This window comes from Schistocerca cancellata, chromosome 6 (genome assembly GCF_023864275.1).
Source record: "Schistocerca cancellata isolate TAMUIC-IGC-003103 chromosome 6, iqSchCanc2.1, whole genome shotgun sequence".
Taxonomy (NCBI): Eukaryota; Metazoa; Arthropoda; class Insecta; order Orthoptera; family Acrididae; genus Schistocerca; species Schistocerca cancellata.
Genome location: NC_064631.1, coordinates 613,029,124 through 613,047,514, shown reverse-complemented (window position 1 = coordinate 613,047,514; position 18,391 = coordinate 613,029,124). Strand labels below are relative to the sequence as shown.

The 18,391-nt window shown below is 46.2% G+C and overlaps 1 protein-coding gene across 1 annotated transcript in view; it reads right to left on the bottom strand.

The window, feature by feature from the left end:
* LOC126088114 (uncharacterized) overlaps positions 1–18,391 on the bottom strand; it is a 101,584-nt gene that overhangs the window by 41,844 nt on the left and 41,349 nt on the right. Inside the window, exon 2 of the mRNA XM_049906213.1 lies at positions 1,772–1,856. Coding sequence (XP_049762170.1) covers positions 1,772–1,856 — 85 coding nt within the window. The remainder of the gene's footprint in view (positions 1–1,771; positions 1,857–18,391) is intronic.

The following is an 18,391-nucleotide window of genomic DNA, read 5'->3' as shown; positions in this document are numbered from 1 at the left end:
TGGCGCTCACCTGCATGGCGCCAAACACGCATACGACCATCATTGGCACCAAGGCAGAAGCGACTCTCATCGCTGAAGACGACACGTCTCCATTCGTCCCTCCATTCACGCCTGTCGCGGCACCACTGGAGGCGGGCTGCACGATGTTGGGGCGTGAGCGGAAGACGGCCTAACGGTGTGCGGGACCGTAGCCCAGCTTCATGGAGACGGTTGCGAATGGTCCTCGCCGATACCCCAGGAGCAACAGTGTCCCTAATTTGCTGGGAAGTGGCGGTGCGGTCCCGTACAGCACTGCGTAGGATCCTACGGTCTTGGCGTGCATCCGTGCGTCGCTGCGGTCCGGTCCCAGGTCGACGGGCACGTGCACCTTCCGCCGACCACTGGCGACAACATCGATGTACTGTGAAGACCTCACGCCCCACGTGTTGAGCAATTCGGCGGTACGTCCACCCGGCCTCCCGCATGCCCACTATACGCCCTCGCTCAAAGTCCGTCAACTGCACATACGGTTCACGTCCACGCTGTCGCGGCATGCTACCAGTGTTAAAGACTGCGATGGAGCTCCGTATGCCACGGCAAACTGGCTGACACTGACGGCGGCGGTGCACAAATGCTGCGCAGCTAGCGCCATTCGACGGCCAACACCGCGGTTCCTGGTATGTCCGCTGTGCCGTGCGTGTGATCATTGCTTGTACAGCCCTCTCGCAGTGTCCGGAGCAAGTATGGTGGGTCTGACACACCGGTGTCAATGTGTTCTTTTTTCCATTTCCAGGAGTGTAGTTTTAACAAGATATAGATTTTATTCTCCATAAAAATCTGTAACTGAAGAATTAACAATATCCCCCAAACAGGTTTAATATATTATACAGGACTTATACGTAGAACTCGTGTCTCACGTCTCACAACAACAAAAACAGTAGAAACTGTCGGGAAGTGCTTATGGAGGTCTCTTGTGCGTGTTCCTTCGTGTGATCTAAAATCGGACTCTGGAATGAAACACCGACCAGGAAACGCTGTGTGTTCCTAGGTACACAGTCTTCCAGCTGTAACACTCTCCCTTACATGTCCATATCGGAGTTCCAAAGAAACGTTGGAACACGTGAGGCAATACGGACCTTAGGATTATCTTAGAAGACAGACTCAAAAATAGCATTTGTTGATTCTGAAAAAGCTTTTGTCGTTACTGAACAGCATACGCCCTTTGAAATTTTGGAGTTATCAGAGAAAACATGGAGCGTAACGTTGTACAGAAACCAGACTGCAGTTATAGGAGTTGAAAGATATTAAAGGTAAGCACTAGCTGAGAACGTTATGAGACAAGGTTGTAGCTATTTTCTTATTTCAATCTGTATATAAAGAAACCACTAAACGAAATTAAGGAGATATTGGGTAAAGGAATTAAAATTGTACACGACGTAAAAATTTTTAACCTTTGTTAGTGACATTACAATTATATCTGAGATGGCAAAGCACTTGTAAGAGGAGTTGAATGGAGTAAATAGTGTCTTCAAAATAGGAGGTAAGATGAACATCAGTAAAAGTAAGGCAGTAACAAGCCTCAACTGGATATAGGAAGCTGCAGTAGCTATACAGAGATCCAGAGAGCTTTGCAAACCATTTTTCGGACTGAAGATTTTAACAACAATCAATAGCGTCACACTGGTTGTAAAATCAATGCAAATTCGAGAGGAAACGTAATTTAGATCCTCGTACAGTTTTTAAACCTTGGTTCAGGAGAAACAGTGCCTTACAGCAGATAGGCCTCTCTTACCTCTCGGCTTCTGGGCAGCATCCATTGGGAGCAGCACGGCAGCAGTAATAGCCATGAGCACAAGAAACGGTTGGGCTACATATATCTGCAAAAACAAACACACATCGCTGCATATCTAGGAGATAAATTTAGTGTTAGAGTTAACACAGATCAGAAGACGGTATCAGTCCATGTACATATGTACATTACACAAACGCGATTTCGCTGCCTGATCATGTAAGCATAGAAAAGTTGTGGAATGATTTCCAAGAGATAGTATCGACAGTAATTGAGATATACAGGGTGTTACAAAAAGGTACGGCCAAACTTTCAGGAAACATTCCTCACACACAAAGAAAGAAAATATGTTGCGTGGACATGGGTCCGGAAACGCTTACTTTCCATGTTAGACCTCATTTTATTACTTCTCTTTAAATCACATTAATCATGGAATGGAAACACACAGCAACAGAACGTACCAGCGTGACTTCAAACACTTTGTTACAGGAAATGTTCAAAATGTCCTCCGTTAGCGAGGATACATGCATCCACCCTCCGTCGCATGGAATCCCTGATGCGCTGATGCAGCCCTGGAGAATGGCGTATTGTATCACAGCCGTCCACAATACGAGCACGAAGAGTCTCTACATTTGGTACCGGGGTTGCGTAGACAAGGGCTTTCAAATTCCTCCATAAATAAAAGTCAAGAGGGTTGAGGTCAGGAGAGCGTGGAGGCCATGGAATTGGTCCGCCTCTACCAATCCATCGGTCACCGAATCTGTTGTTGAGAAGCGTACAAACACTTCGACTGAAATGTGCAGGAGCTCCATCGTGCATGAACCACATGTTGTGTCGTACTTGTAAAGGCACATGTTCTAGCAGCACAGGTAGAGTATCCCGTATGAAATCATGATAACGTTCTCCATTGAGCTTAGGTGGAAGAACATGGGGCCCAATCAAGACATCACCAACAATGCCTGCCCAAACGTTCACAGAAAATCTGTGTTGATGACGTGATTGCACAATTGCGTTGCGGATTCTCGTCAGCCCACACATTTTGATTGTGAAAACTTACAATTTGATCACGTTGGAATGAAGCCTCATCCGTAAACAGAACATTTGCACTGAAATGAGGATTGACACATTGTTGGATGGACCATTCGTAGAAGTGTACCCGTGGAGGCCAATCAGCTGCTGATAGTGCCTGCACACGCTGTACATGGTACGGAAACAACTGGTTCTCCCGTATCACTCTCCATACAGTGACGTGGTCAACGTTACCTTGTACAGCAGCAACTTCTCTGACGCTGACATTAGGGTTATCGTCAACTGCACGAAGAATTGCCTCGTCCATTGCAGGTGTCCTCGTCGTTCTAAGTCTTCCCCAGTCGCGAGTCATAGGCTGGAATGTTCCGTGCTCCCTAAGACGCCGATCAACTGCTTCGAACGTCTTCCTGTCGGGACACCTTCGTTCTGGAAATCTGTCTCGATACAAACGTACCGCGCCACGGCTATTGCCCCGTGCTAATCCATACATCAAATGGGCATCTGCCAACTCCACATTTGTAAACATTGCACTGACTGCAAAACCACGTTCCTGATGAACACAAACCTGTTGATGGTACGTACTGATGTGCTTGATGCTAGTACTGTAGAGCAATGAGTCGCATGTCAACACAAGCACGAAGTCAACATTCAATTGGGCCAACTGGTGGTGAATCGAGGAAATACAGCACGTACTGACAAAACTAAAATGAGCTCTAACATGGAAATTAAGCGTTTCCGGACACATGTCCACATAACATCTTTTCTTTATTTGTGTGTGAGGAATGTTTCCTGAAAGTTTGCCCGTACCTTTTTGTAACACCCTGTATATACCATATAAATTAATAATTAATGGTACTGATCCCCCATGGTACACAAAACGGGTCAGATCGCTGTTGCAGAAGCAGCGAAAAAGCATGCCAAATTTAAAAGAACATAAATCTCCGAGACTGGCAAAGGTTTCCGAAAGTTCGAAATATAGCGCGTACATCAATGCGAGATGCTTTTAACAATTTCCACAACGTCCGTTGCTAGCGGTCTTGCGGTAGCGTTCCCGCTTCCCGCGCACGGGGTCACGGGTTCGATTCCCGGCGGGGTCTGGGATTTTCTCTCCCTCGAGATGGCTGGGTGTTGTGTGTCTCTCATCCTCATTCACTCGCAAGTCGCCCTAGTGGCGTCAAAGAACTCTTGGAGCGGCGGCCGAACCGCCCCGCGAGGGGTCTCCCGGCCATCAATGCCATACGCTCATTATTTATTATTATTATTTCCACAACGAAACTCTGTCTCGGAATCTGGCAGAAAACCCAGAGAGATTCTGGTCATACATAAAGCACACCAGTGGCAAGACGCAATCAATACCTTCACTCTGCGATAACAACGGTGAAGTCACTGATGACAGTCCCACTAAAGCAGAGTTATTAAACATGGTTTTCCGAAACTCCTTCTCCAAAGAAGATGAAGTAAATATTCCTGAGTTCCAATCAAGAACAACTGCCAAGATGATAAACATAGAAGCAGATATCTTCGGTGTAACAGAGCAGCTTAAATCACTTAATAAAGCCAAGGCCTCCGGTCCAGATTGTATACCAGTCATGTTCCCCTCAGAGTACGCTGATACAATAGCTCCATATTTAGTAATTATATACAACCGCTCGCTCACAGAAGGATCCGTACCTAAAGATACGAAAATTGTTCAAGTCACACCAGTACCCAAAAAGGGAAGTAGGAGTAACCCGCTGAATTACAGGTCCATATCATTAACGTCGATTTGCAGTAGGGCTTTGGAACATATACTGTACTCGAACTTTATGAAGTACCTCGAAGAAAAGGATTTATTGACACATAGTCAGCACGGTTTCAGAAAATATCGTTCTTTCGAAGCACAACTAGCTCTTTATACTCATGAAGTAGTACGTGCTATCGACAGGAGAAGTCAAACTGATTCCATATTTTTAGATTTCCAGAAGGATTTCGATACCGTTCCTCACAAGCGTCTTCTAACTAAACAGCGTGCCTATGGATATCGCCTCAGTTGTGCGACTGGATTCGTGATTTACTGTCAGAAAGGCCACAGCTCGTAGTAATAGACGGAAAGTCATTGAGTAAAACAGAAGTAATATCCGGCGTTCCCCAAGGAAGTGTTATAGGCCCTCTATTGTTCCTGATCTTTATTAACGACGTAGGAGACGATCTGAGTAGCCGTCTTAGATTGTTTGCATTTACCGTCTTGTAAAGTCATCATATGACAAAAACGAATTGCAAAATGATTTAGATAACATTTCTGTATGGTGCGAAAATTGGCAGTTGACCCTGAATAAGGAAAAGTGTGAAGTTATTCACATGAGTACTAAAAGAAATCCGCTAAATTTCGATTACGTAAGTTACGCGAATCTGAAGGCTGTAAATTCAACTAAATACTTTGGGATTACAATTACAGATAACCTAAACTGGAACGATCACATAGGTAATTTTGTAGGTAGATCAATCCAGAGACTGCGATTCATTGGCAGAACACTTAAAAGGTGCAACAGGTCTAGTAAAGAGACTGCTTACACCACACTTGTCCGCCCTATTCTGGAATACTGGTGTGCGGTGTGGGATCCGCATCAGGTGGGACTGACGGAAGACATCGAAAAAGTACAAAGAAGGGCAGCTCGTTTTGTATCATCACTAAATAGGGGAGATAGTACCACAGACATAATACGTGAATTGGAGTGGCAATCATTAAAACAAAGGCGTTTTTCGTTGCTACGGCATCTTCTCATGAAATTTCATTCACCAGTTTTCTCCTCCGATTGCGAAAACATTCTGTTGGCACCCACCTACATAGGGAGAAATGATCATCACGATAAAATAAGAGAAATTAGAATTCGCACAGAAAAATTTAAGTGCTTGTTTTTCCCGCGCGCCGTTCGAGAATTGTACGGTAGAGAGACAGCTTGAAGGTGGCTCATTGAACCCTCTGCCAGGCACTTTCTTGTGAATAGCAGAGTAATCGGGTAGATGTAGATGTAGATGATGGAGAGTCTTTGCAAAGTCGGGGGCAAACCGTTATGAGAGGAAAGTATTAACAAAAGTTTTAAGAAACGTATAAGTTATTCCAAAACATGTGCATCATTCTCGTTTGTTCTGTCTGACCACTCCCAATAGGATTTTGCATATTTAAGCAGTGTGGGGATCAAAATAACCTTCACGTTGAGGTCTGTTTTAGAATCTTCATTTATTTTTATCAGCGCCATCGATCACAAAGCGAAAAAAGTGGCCCATCTAAAACATTCATATTTCTTCAGGTGCTACACGAATATGTAATAAAAATTGGCGTTCCTATTTTTTAAAAAGCAGTTGCTATCCGTTTGACCTATGGCAGCGCCGTCTAGGGGGCCAACCATAGCGCCATCTGGTTTCCCCCTTCAAGCTAAACGAGTTTCATTCTTTGTAATTTTTTCGTTTGATGCTTCTTTCGTGAGATATTCGGCCCGGTCACTATCAATGGACCACCCTGTATATTTTTAATCAACAATGTAGAGGTTTCCTGTAAAAACCAACTGCCACAAAGAAAGGGCTGTGCTTTGTTCTTCTGTGAATATATGCGGTTCCCTTTTATTTCTCGTAATCAGTATGAACTACAATTCTAGGGCATTTAAACCTTTAGAACTATCGCTTCTCCCATACTTTTCTCGTTATAAAGGGTGTTAGGGAAATAAGGGCAGATATTTTTATTTGTGGCTGAGATCAGTGTACTGAACAAGATTACATCAAGGTTTACTTCATTTGCAGACTACTAATTATAGCTATTAGGGTTAATATGTTTTTAGGTTGGTTAGTGCCATCACGTACAATATACAAGGTGCCAGGCGTGTAAGAGCAAATATTGGTGCCTTAATCTGTACCCATTTCATCGTGTCAGCTGTTTTCTCTCTGTGCCCAATAGCCTTCGCACAAAGACATACCTAATTTACTGCCTGATGTTTCCTGCACGGTCGTAACTGCACGGCTAAGTGGACTATGCCTGTCTGTGTAAACTAACCGTTTTCCGCATTTCAACATCTGATCTGTGTAATGAATCTTGCCTCCTGAGTATTTAGTACTTCATGAAATGTTCGATTCCATACATATTTAAGCCTGATTTAATTTTTATACTTGTTGTTGTTGTTGTTGTGGTCTTCAGTCCAGAGACTGGTTTGATGCAGCTCTCCATGCTACTCTGTCCTGTGCAAGCTTCTTCATCTCCCAGTACCTACTGCAGCCTACATCCTCCTGAATCTGCTTAGTGTATTCATCTCTTCGTCTCCCTCTACGATTTTTACCCTCCACGCTGCCCTACAATGCTAAATTTGTGTTCCCCTGATGCCTCAGAACGTGTCCTACCAATCTGTCCCTTCTTCTTGTCAAGTTGTGCCACAAACGCCTCTTCTCCCCGATTCTCTTCAACAACTCCTCATTAGTTATGTGATTTACCCATCTAATCTTCAGCATTCTTCTGTAGCACCACATTTCGAAAGCTTCTATTCTCTTCTTGTCTAAACTATTTATCGTCTACGTTTCACTTCCATACATGGCCACACTCCATACAAATACTTTCAGAAATTACTTCCTGACACTTAAATCAATACTCGATGTTAACAAATTTCTCTTCTTCAGAAAACACTTTCCTTGCCATTGCCAGTCTACATTTTATATACTCTCTACTTCGACCATCATCAGTTATTTTGCTCCACAAATAGCAAAACTTCTTTACTATTTTAAATGTCTCATTTCCTAATCTAATTCCCTCAGCATCACCCGACTTAAATGAGTCAAAACCGCTTTACAGTGAAACTAATATTATTATGCTTTTGTTTTCATGTAAACAATATTCCTGTTTTCATTTTTCTAATTTTACTATCGATAATTCAGTCATCAGTTATACGAAAACAGGAACCTGGTAGTTTTCATGTTCTCAAAATTTTCAGCCTTAATTATTAATTGTGAGGCACATAAATCATTTTTAAAAATAATTATTTCCGGAAAACCTTATGTAAATTATACCTGAAAAGTAATTTCACTTCCGACAATCATAATAAAATTCATTTGAACTACATCATGCTCTGTAAGGCTCTATGTATGTAAGACTTACAGAAATTTTACGCACCAACGCGCCATAATACACTCCTGGAAATTGAAAAAAGAACACCGTGAATTCATTGTCCCAGGAAGGGGAAACTTTATTGACACATTCCTGGGGTCAGATACATCACATGATCACACTGACAGAACCACAGGCACATAGACACAGGCAACAGAGCATGCACAATGTCGGCACTAGTACAGTGTATATCCACCTTTCGCAGCAATGCAGGCTGCTATTCTCCCGTGGAGACGATCGTAGAGATGCTGGATGTAGTCCTGTGGAACGGCTTGCCATGCCATTTCCACCTGGCGCCTCAGTTGGACCAGCGTTCGTGCTGGACGTGCAGACCGCGTGAGACGACGCTTCATCCAGTCCCAAACATGCTCAATGGGGGACAGATCCGGAGATCTTGCTGGCCAGGGTAGTTGACTTACACCTTCTAGAGCACGTTGGGTGGCACGGGATACATGCAGACGTGCATTGTCCTGTTGGAACAGCAAGTTCCCTTGCCGGTCTAGGAATGGTAGAACGATGGGTTCGATGACGGTTTGGATGTACCGTGCACTATTCAGTGTCCCCTCGACGATCACCAGTGGTGTACGGCCAGTGTAGGAGATCGCTCCCCACACCATGATGCCGGGTGTTGGCCCTGTGTGCCTCAGTCGTATGCAGTCCTGATTGTGGCGCTCACCTGCACGGCGCCAAACACGCATACGACCATCATTGGCACCAAGGCAGAAGCGACTCTCATCGCTGAAGACGACACGTCTCCATTCGTCCCTCCATTCACGCCTGTCGCGACACCACTGGAGGCGGGCTGCACGATGTTGGGGCGTGAGCGGAAGACGGCCTAACGGTGTGCGGGACCGTAGCCCAGCTTCATGGAGACGGTTGCGAATGGCCCTCGCCGATACCCCAGGAGCAACAGTGTCCCTAATTTGCTGGGAAGTGGCGGTGCGGTCCCCTACGGCACTGCGTAGGATCCTACGGTCTTGGCGTGCATCCGTGCGTCGCTGCGGTCCGGTCCCAGGTCGACGGGCACGTGCACCTTCCGCCGACCACTGGCGACAACATCGATGTACTGTGGAGACCTCACGCCCCACGTGTTGAGCAATTCGGCGGTACGTCCACCCGGCCTCCCGCATGCCCACTATACGCCCTCGCTCAAAGTCCGTCAACTGCACATACGGTTCACGTCCACGCTGTCGCGGCATGCTACCAGTGTTAAAGACTGCGGTGGAGCTCCGTATGCCACGGCAAACTGGCTGACACTGACGGCGGCGGTGCACAAATGCTGCGCAGCTAGCGCCATTCGACGGCCAACACCGCGGTTCCTGGTGTGTCCGCTGTGCCGTGCGTGTGATCATTGCTTGTACAGCCCTCTCGCAGTGTCCGGAGCAAGTATGGTGGGTCTGACACACCGGTGTCAATGTGTTCTTTTTTCCATTTCCAGGAGTGTATTTAGCAATTGCAAATCATTGTCGGATTCGCTAGTACATAAATGGCGGTAGTGACATAAGTGCAATATTTCTGTTGATAACAGAGGGTAGTGTACTGAGCAACGCTATATCAGTATTTCAGTCACCTGCAGACTAATAATTGTAGTTTTTACGAGCAGTATGTGTTTACGCCGTTTCCTACCTCCAGCTATGAGTGACACAAATAAACCAACAATGGTTATTTTCTCCAGGGCAGCAGGACAGGTGCTGGAGTGTGAATGCGTGGACGGAAAACACTTAGTCTGTACTGACAGGCGTTGTTGACTTCATGGAGCAGTTACTATCACGCAGAAAACATCAGGTACTAAATTAAGTGACGTGTTTTTGCGGGATGGCTGTTAGAGAACGATTAACACACTGAAGTGGGTTCATATCAAGCTACCAATTATCAGAATATCTGTGCCTATTCCCCTAACGTCCCGTATATAAATGATCTAGAGGAAATCGTCGAATGCTCCATGAGGCTGTATGCAGATAATGTAGTTTTCTACAAAAAGGTAGCAACCCCAAAAGATCGTTGCGAAATGTATGGAGACCTCCAGAGGATTTATGAATGGTGCAGAGATTGGTAATTGACTCTGTACGTAAATAAATGTGACATAGTACGAAAACATTGGAGAAGAAAACCACTACCATATTACAGGGTACCTTGTAGCAACACCGTACTCTTTCAATCCCACTGTATTCACGTACTGGTCGAAGGAAAACTGACTGTCTGTAGCCCTCTGTATGCCGCTTCGTCTTTCTTATCTTATTCTCAAGAGCCCCATGTCAGAAGTATTATTTATTTGCCTTGAGTAGATTATGACAACCAGGCGCTCTCTTACGCCTAACCAGGAGCACTGCTTATTTCACATTATCTCCCCATAACGACCCAAGTGTTGTAAATGACTTACATATAATACGGGATGCAACATTTAGAAGTAACAATAACATCAACAGTAAAAAGCAGTAGTAGCTACAGTAGTAAAGAGAGGAATTCATATTACTTCATGAAATGTAGAATAACAGTGGTAGATCACAATCAAATGGTTCAAATGGCTCTGAGCACTATGGGACTTAACATCTGTGGTCACCAGTCCCCTAGAACGTAGAACTACTTAAACCTAACTAACCTAAGGACATCACACACATCCATGCCCGAGGCAGGATTCGAACCTGCGACCGTAGCAGTCGCGCGGCTCCGGACTGAACGCCTAGAACCGCGAGACCACCGCGGCCGGCGATCACAATCAGGTAGGTTTAAACAGGCGGACTGATAGCAACGAACGAGAGAGAAACGGTGAGAGAGGAAGGGATGGAGAACGTGACAGAAACATAAGTATTGTAGAGAATGGTAAGAAAGTGAAATGACTGGCTGAGGAAAAAACCTGAGTGGGAGAAGATGGGGGATATTGCTTCACTGTTGACAGAGAGGAAATTGGAAATGTTTTTCAGTTTTTGGGAATAGCAACTGAGGAATAGTTTGAGAAAGCTTTTCTTTTATACACTCCTGGAAATTGAAATAAGAACACCGTGAATTCATTGTCCCAGGAAGGGGAAACTTTATTGACACATTCCTGGGGTCAGATACATCACATGATCACACTGACAGAACCACAGGCACATAGACACAGGCAACAGAGCATGCACAATGTCGGCACTAGTACAGTGTATATCCACCTTTCGCAGCAATGCAGGCTGCTATTCTCCCATGGAGACGATCGTAGAGATGCTGGATGTAGTCCTGTGGAACGGCTTGCCATGCCATTTCCACCTGGCGCCTCAGTTGGACCAGCGTTCGTGCTGGACGTGCAGACCGCGTGAGACGACGCTTCATCCAGTCCCAAACATACTCAATGGGGGACAGATCCGGAGATCTTGCTGGCCAGGATAGTTGACTTACACCTTCTAGAGCACGTTGGGTGGCACGGGATACATGCGGACGTGCATTGTCCTGTTGGAACAGCAAGTTCCCTTGCCGGTCTAGGAATGGTAGAACGATGGGTTCGATGACGGTTTGGATGTACCGTGCACTATTCAGTGTCCCCTCGACGATCACCAGTGGTGTACGGCCAGTGTAGGAGATCGCTCCCCACACCATGATGCCGGGTGTTGGCCCTGTGTGCCTCGGTCGTATGCAGTCCTGATTGTGGCGCTCACCTGCACGGCGCCAAACACGCATACGACCATCATTGGCACCAAGGCAGAAGCGACTCTCATCGCTGAAGACGACACGTCTCCATTCGTCCGATACCCCAGGAACAACAGTGTCCCTAATTTGCTGGGAAGTGGCGGTGCGGTCCCCTACGGCACTGCGTAGGATCCTACGGTCTTGGCGCGCATCCGTGCGTCGCTGCGGTCCGGCCCCAGGTCGACGGGCACGTGCACCTTCCGCCGACCACTGGCGACAACATCGATGTACTGTGGAGACCTCACGCCCCACGTGTTGAGCAATTCGGCGGTACGTCCACCCGGCCTCCCGCATGCCCACTATACGCCCTCGCTCAAAGTCCGTCAACTGCACATACGGTTCACGTCCACGCTGTCGCGGCATGCTACCAGTGTTAAAGACTGCGGTGGAGCTCCGTATGCCACGGCAAACTGGCTGACACTGACGGCGGCGGTGCACAAATGCTGCGCAGCTAGCGCCATTCGACGGCCAACACCGCGGTTCCTGGTGTGTCCGCTGTGCCGTGCGTGTGATCATTGCTTGTACAGCCCTCTCGCAGTGTCCGGAGCAAGTATGGTGGGTCTGACACACAGGTGTCAATGTGTTCTTTTTTCCATTTCCAGGAGTGTAGATGGGAGCAGCTAGGATACTATACTAACGCTCATAAATTAAGGGTAATTGCAGAATGTGGTGCCACACAACGTGGCACTACACAAAACTGGCGCTAATGGCATAGGCACGTGAGTAACACACACGACACAGATCTGTAAGTCCACGGTATTGGTGATAAGTTGAGAAAACCGTTCCGAAACACTTGTACTACAAAACGGCGCTATTTACTGCGCATGTACCCCGATATCAGTATCGGACATGATCACCATGCACACGTACACAGGCCGCAGAACGGATTGGCATACTCTGTATCAGGCGGTCGAGCATCTGCTGGGGTATAGCCTCCCATTCTTGCACCAGTGCCCGTCGGAGCTCCTGAAGCGTCGTAGGGGTTTGAAGACGTGCAGCGATACGTCGACCGAGAGCATCCCAGACGTGCTCGATGGGGTTTTATGTCTGGAGAACAGGCAGGCCACTGCATTCGTCTGATATCTTCTGTTTCAGGGTACTCCTCCACGATGGCAGCTCGGTGGGGCAGCACGTTCTATCCATCAGGAGGAAGGTGGGACCCACTGCACCTCTGAAAAGGTGGACATACTGATGCAAAATGACGTCCCGATACACCTGACCTGTTAAAGTTCCTCTGTCAAAGACATGCAGGGGTGTACGTGCACCAATCATAATCCCACCCCACACCATCAAACCACGACCTCCATACAGGTCCCTTTCAAGGACATTAAGGGGTTGCTATCTGGTTCCTGGTTCACGCCAGATGAAAACCCGGCGCGAATCACTGTTCAGACTATACCTGGACTCGTCCGTGAACATAACCTGGGGCCGCTGTTCCAATGACCATCTACTGTGTTCTTGACACCAGGCTTTACAGGCTCACCTGTAACCAAGAGTCAGTGGAATTCACCTTTCAAGTCTCCGGGCAAATAAACCATGTCTGTTCAGTCGTCTGTAGACTGTGTGTCTGGAGACAACTGTTCCGGTGGCTGCGGTAAGGTCCCGAGCATGGCTACCTGCAGTACTCCGTGGCCGTCTGCGGGCACTGATGGTGAGATATCGGTCTTCTTGTGGTGTTTAACACTGTGTACGTCCCGTACTGTAGCGCCTGGATACGTTTCCTGTCTGCTGGAATCGTTGCCATAATCTTGAGATCACACTTTGTGGCACACGGAGGGCCCATGCTACGACCTGCTGTGTTTGACAAGCCTCCAGTCGCCCTAGTATTCTACCTCTCATAACTTCATCAATATCTGTTCTTTGAGCCATTTTCAACACACAGTCACCATTAGTAAGTCTGAAACCGTCTACACACTTACTCGCTGCACCGTACTCTGACATACACCAACACACCTCTGCATATGTGGACTGCTGCCAGGGGCACCGTGCGACGACCGCAGGTCAAACGCACCGCATGGTCATACCCCGAGGTGATTTATACCAGCAAACCGCCCACCAGAGCTTTGTTTCACCATGTATCAGCATTATCCTTAATTAATGAGCATGAGTGTATACAAGGGAGACCTAGTTTTTCGGTTCTGTTGACAGCAGTAAGATCTCAGATGCGAGGTGTTGGGGTGCATGCATACCAAGGATCCGATGAAGTTGACACACGGGGGATGAACAAAAATATGAAAACAGCAGACATGCAATACATTACCATGGCTAATACGCTGTACGAAACACGTTGACATTCAAAACAGCTTCCGGTCGTCTTCGATCGATAAATAGAGGTCCTGTATGTTTTTCGAAAGAATCTCACACCATTCTTCCTACAAAATATCCATTTCTGTTTCAATAACACTAGGGCAGGATCCTTGTCTTGCTCCTTCTTGATGTCCTGCATACTACAGGTAATAAAATTTTCAAAGGCTACTTTCTGCATATAGAAAAGGCAGTAGTGATTTTCCTCCAGATCTTCTTCCATGTTGTGCTCAAATCCGATCGGTGACAGTGATAAGGCGTCTGCAATAATGTTCTGACTGCCGGGGATATATTCTATCGAAAAGTTGTACTGCTGCAGATATTATGCCCACCTAATGAGCCGCCTGTGATTAAGCTTTGCAGTCATCAAGAACTCGAGTGCCTTGTGGTCTGTGTAGACCCTCGTCTTGCGACCAAACAGAAGGTGTCTGAATTTTTCAAACGCCCATACAATAGCCAGCGCCTCCAACTCGGTTACTGAGTAATTCCTCTCACTCTTGGCTAGTACTCTGCTACCAAACGCAATTGTCTTCCACGCCCTGTTTCCTTCATGTACATAGTCTTGGAACACCATGACACCCAGACCTGAGTATGAACTGTCCGTTACTATGCAAAGCTCTTCTGCTAAATTAGGGTGTGATAGGATGGGTGCTTGTAATAATGCGAATTTTAATGCTTTCCATTCGGATTCGGCCGCCTCATCCCATTCCCAAGGAATCTTCTTTCCTGTAAGTTGATGCAACCTAGGACTGCTCTGAGTTTTGACATGTATAAAGCGGTTGTAAAAATTTATGATCCCCAAGAACCCCCTTAACTGCTTCTTTGTCGTAGGAATGGGAAACTTTTCAATCGCTTCGATCTTTTCGGGATTTGGCGCAATGCCCTCACCCGTGATGATATGTCCTAGAAATTTGACAGAGGACGCCCCAAAATTCGATTTTTCGATATTGATAGTCATTCCGTATTCCTTGAATGTCGCAAGGAGTTCACCGAGGACCGCATTGTGCTCTCCCCAAGATTTCTCCGCGATCAGCAAATCGTCCACATAGCTGGTGACATGACGTTTCAAATTATCGCTTAGTGTGCCGTCCAGCCCCCGAATGAATGCGGCAGATGAAACGTTCAAACCAAATGGTAGACGACGAAACCGGCAACATCTTCCAAATGCTAAAAAGGCTGTGTACTGTCTGCAATTTGGATGGAGCTCGATCTTCCAGAAACTCGATTTTAGATCAACTGATGAGAAGATTGATATTCCATGGAAGTTTTGTAAGAGTTCCTCTAATCGTTCCGGTCTGTCTGTTTCGGGTTCTATTATGGTATTAATCTGTCGCGAGTCCAAGACTAAACGAATACTACCATCTGCCTTCTCGACTACCCTTAATGGGTTATTATAGGCTGAAGCTGTAGGTTCTATTATTCCTTCACTCAGCATTCGCGTAATTTCAGCTGCTACTTTCTGTCGATATGCCAAGGGGATTGGATAGGGTGGCACACGAAACTGGTTGTGCGGACGTACACGAAATTCATATTGGAAGTCCTTTATTGATCCTGTCTTGGGAAGGAAGACCTCCGCATGTTCTACTAGTAATTTATGAAGTTCTTTGCGGTGGTCGCACCTTATATTCTTTATTGCTTCCACTTTTTCTCCTATTTTCTCCTTTATTTCTCCCATTATTCCGACTTCATTCTCATCCGTGTCCTCTCCCCTACCCCCAACGTCGACCTGTTCTTCCTTTCTGTCTTCCAGACACGTATAGTTTATCCGTACACAGTTAGACGGTAGTTGGGCTGGGATCAGCTGGTCGTCGAACTTAATGTGGACGGGAATCCCTTTCCTCAAAACCATTTCACCTCGTCCTAGATCAACTATCGCTTCATGTTCATTTAGGAAGTCCGTTCCTATTATCATGTCGATCGCCAGATTTGGCACGATCCAGAAGTTAGACTCTATTTTGTGTCATTGGCAGGAGAATTCCAGTCTTGTTTGTTGGGTGACCTCCGTACATTTACCCGCTAATGCCCCTTTTATTTTGGTTTTCTTAACCGATAGGACAGGCCAGTCCATCTCTTGAGAGCACCTCTTGTATGCTGCCTCAGATATTGCTGTTATGTAGCTTCCACTATCGATTATCGCATTCATACTCTTTTCAGCTATTGCTACTGTGATAAGAGGCTGCCGATCTTGTCGAGGAGTTGCTTTATGTTCCTCGAGCAGGATTTCTGATAAATCTTCGTAATGTATCATCCGTAGTTCGCCAGGTCCGAGATTACGTGCGAAATTCCGGCGGCCTGTGTTCGCACTAGTCTGGCGTCAATCCCTTGTTAAACTTCCCCTCCTCTGACGTGCATTAGGATTTGCGGGTCTAGTTTCAATCTCCTGGTTCCACTGTTGTCCTTGGTTTCGCTCTCTCCAATTACGGTCGCTTTGCCGTTCGTTATTCCTCCTATCCCAGATTCCTTGTCTAGATTGACCCTGCTCCCTGACGTTCTGGTTTCCGTGTCTTTGGTTTCCATAACCTTGAATAGCGTAACCTTGACTTCCGTAACCCTGGTTTCCAAACTGACCAGTGCGATTATGCGATCTGTTGTCGTCTTCCCCTCCTGGCCCGTGGTATTTGTTACTTTGCCCCTTCTTCCTGTCCTTTGCGTCTTGTTTATCAAAAACTACTTCGAGTTCGCGCAATAGACTCTTGAATCCTTCTATGTCAGATCCACACTTCCCGACAAGTGTCTGTTGGTACCTAACTGGCAATTTGGAAAAGCAAAATTTAATGATTTCTCCGTTGCTATATGGACTATCTAAAAATTGATTCTTCTTGAGTAAATCATCAAGAAATTTGGTTGCGCTCCTATGCCCGGACACTTCCAGTTCAGGACAAAATATTATTTCCTCTTTAATCCTGTCTTGCGTTTCCTTTGAGCAGTAAGTCCGCAGGAATGCACCAACAAATTCCTGATAAGTCCGACACGGCACTGCCACACCCCGCATCTTTTCTGCGGCTTGGCCTTCGATGTGTCCACACATGAATTCTAATTTTGCCTGGGTTGGCCATGATGCCGGTAATGAATTTGTAAACTGCATCACCCAGCTCTTCGGATGCATCGACCCTCCATTTTCTTTGAACTTCTGTAATTTTAGTATCGACAGGAAGTGATTGTGATCAAAATCCTGTCTGATCCTCGCACTGGTGTTGTCACTCGTTTCCGATACTTGCACGTCTGCTGAGTGTCCTGTTCTATCTTGCTGATAACTGTGATGTGCTACCTCTGTATCACAGTGGAAGTGGGACTCAGAATTCACTCTCCTAAGTGGGCTATAATTATTGGAGCTATTACTCGCTGTTTCTGCGTGTGCATTGTTAGTTCCGCACTCGGTCATTGGGCTAGAGCACGGCGGGCTTTTCCTCGGAGACACAATTCTGTGTATTCCATCATTGGTATCCGAACGCGCAGTGCTCGTGTTCCCGTTTTGCTCTAGTTTTGCTATCCGACTCTCTACTTCTTCCATTCGTTTCGTGGTGTTCGCAACCGCGATATTACCTTAGGTTTTTAAGAATGATAGGGATTTTGAGTGGGATTGTGTTGTACGTCGCAAGCGCCCTGCGAGTTTAGAAGTTGCTTCCGCGACTTTCATTTCCCCTATTGCTGCCGTTTTGGCCAGGCCTGCTACTTTTTGTGCAGCCACTGACATTTGTTTTTCTTCTCCACATTCTTTCTTTATTGTTAGTAACTCCCCACGAATTTCCCCTATATGCGAAATTATTGCCTCAGTGTCCTTCTTACGCTGTTCGTCAGCTTCTTCCTTCTCCTTCTTACGTTGTTTCTCATCTTCTTCCTTCTCCTTCTTACGTTGTTTCTCATCCTCTTCCTTTTCCTTCTTACATTGTTCGTCAGCTTCTTCTTTCATTGATCGTAGGAAGCTCAGTATTGGGTTTACGTCATCTTTTTGATCCTCTTCAAACGTGGGAGATGTAACTCTGGACACCTGGGCGCTAGAGCTCTGACGTGGCCGAGCTAGCCCCTGTCTGCTCTCGTTCGTTTGATTATAAACTTCTGCTACCGTCTCGACCTGTGTGCCTGTCTCTGTTTCATCCTCTACTTCACTATCATAATCACGGCCGCAACGCTGCTCTGAGATCGCGTCCAAATCACCTTCCTCATCAATGACCCTGGCGTCCTGTCCTGCTAAACATGTGCCCATCTCATCTCCGAACCTATTCCCGTCAGTAAACTGCCCCTTATCCATTATGCTATCCTCTTTTGTTTTAGCTTCGCTCGATAATAGTCGTGCCTTACTTCTCGTTATCATTCATGAAAAACAAATTTATCTAAAATGCACAATAAAATTAATCTACTCCATATATTTTTACACATAGACATAAAATTTCAACAACGCCTCTCCAAGGCTGTAATTATACGCACGATTTGTTGTGGTACAGAAACCGCACACAAACCCGACAAAGTGTGACGTGATACGGACACACCATCAAAGGAACACAAAAACAATG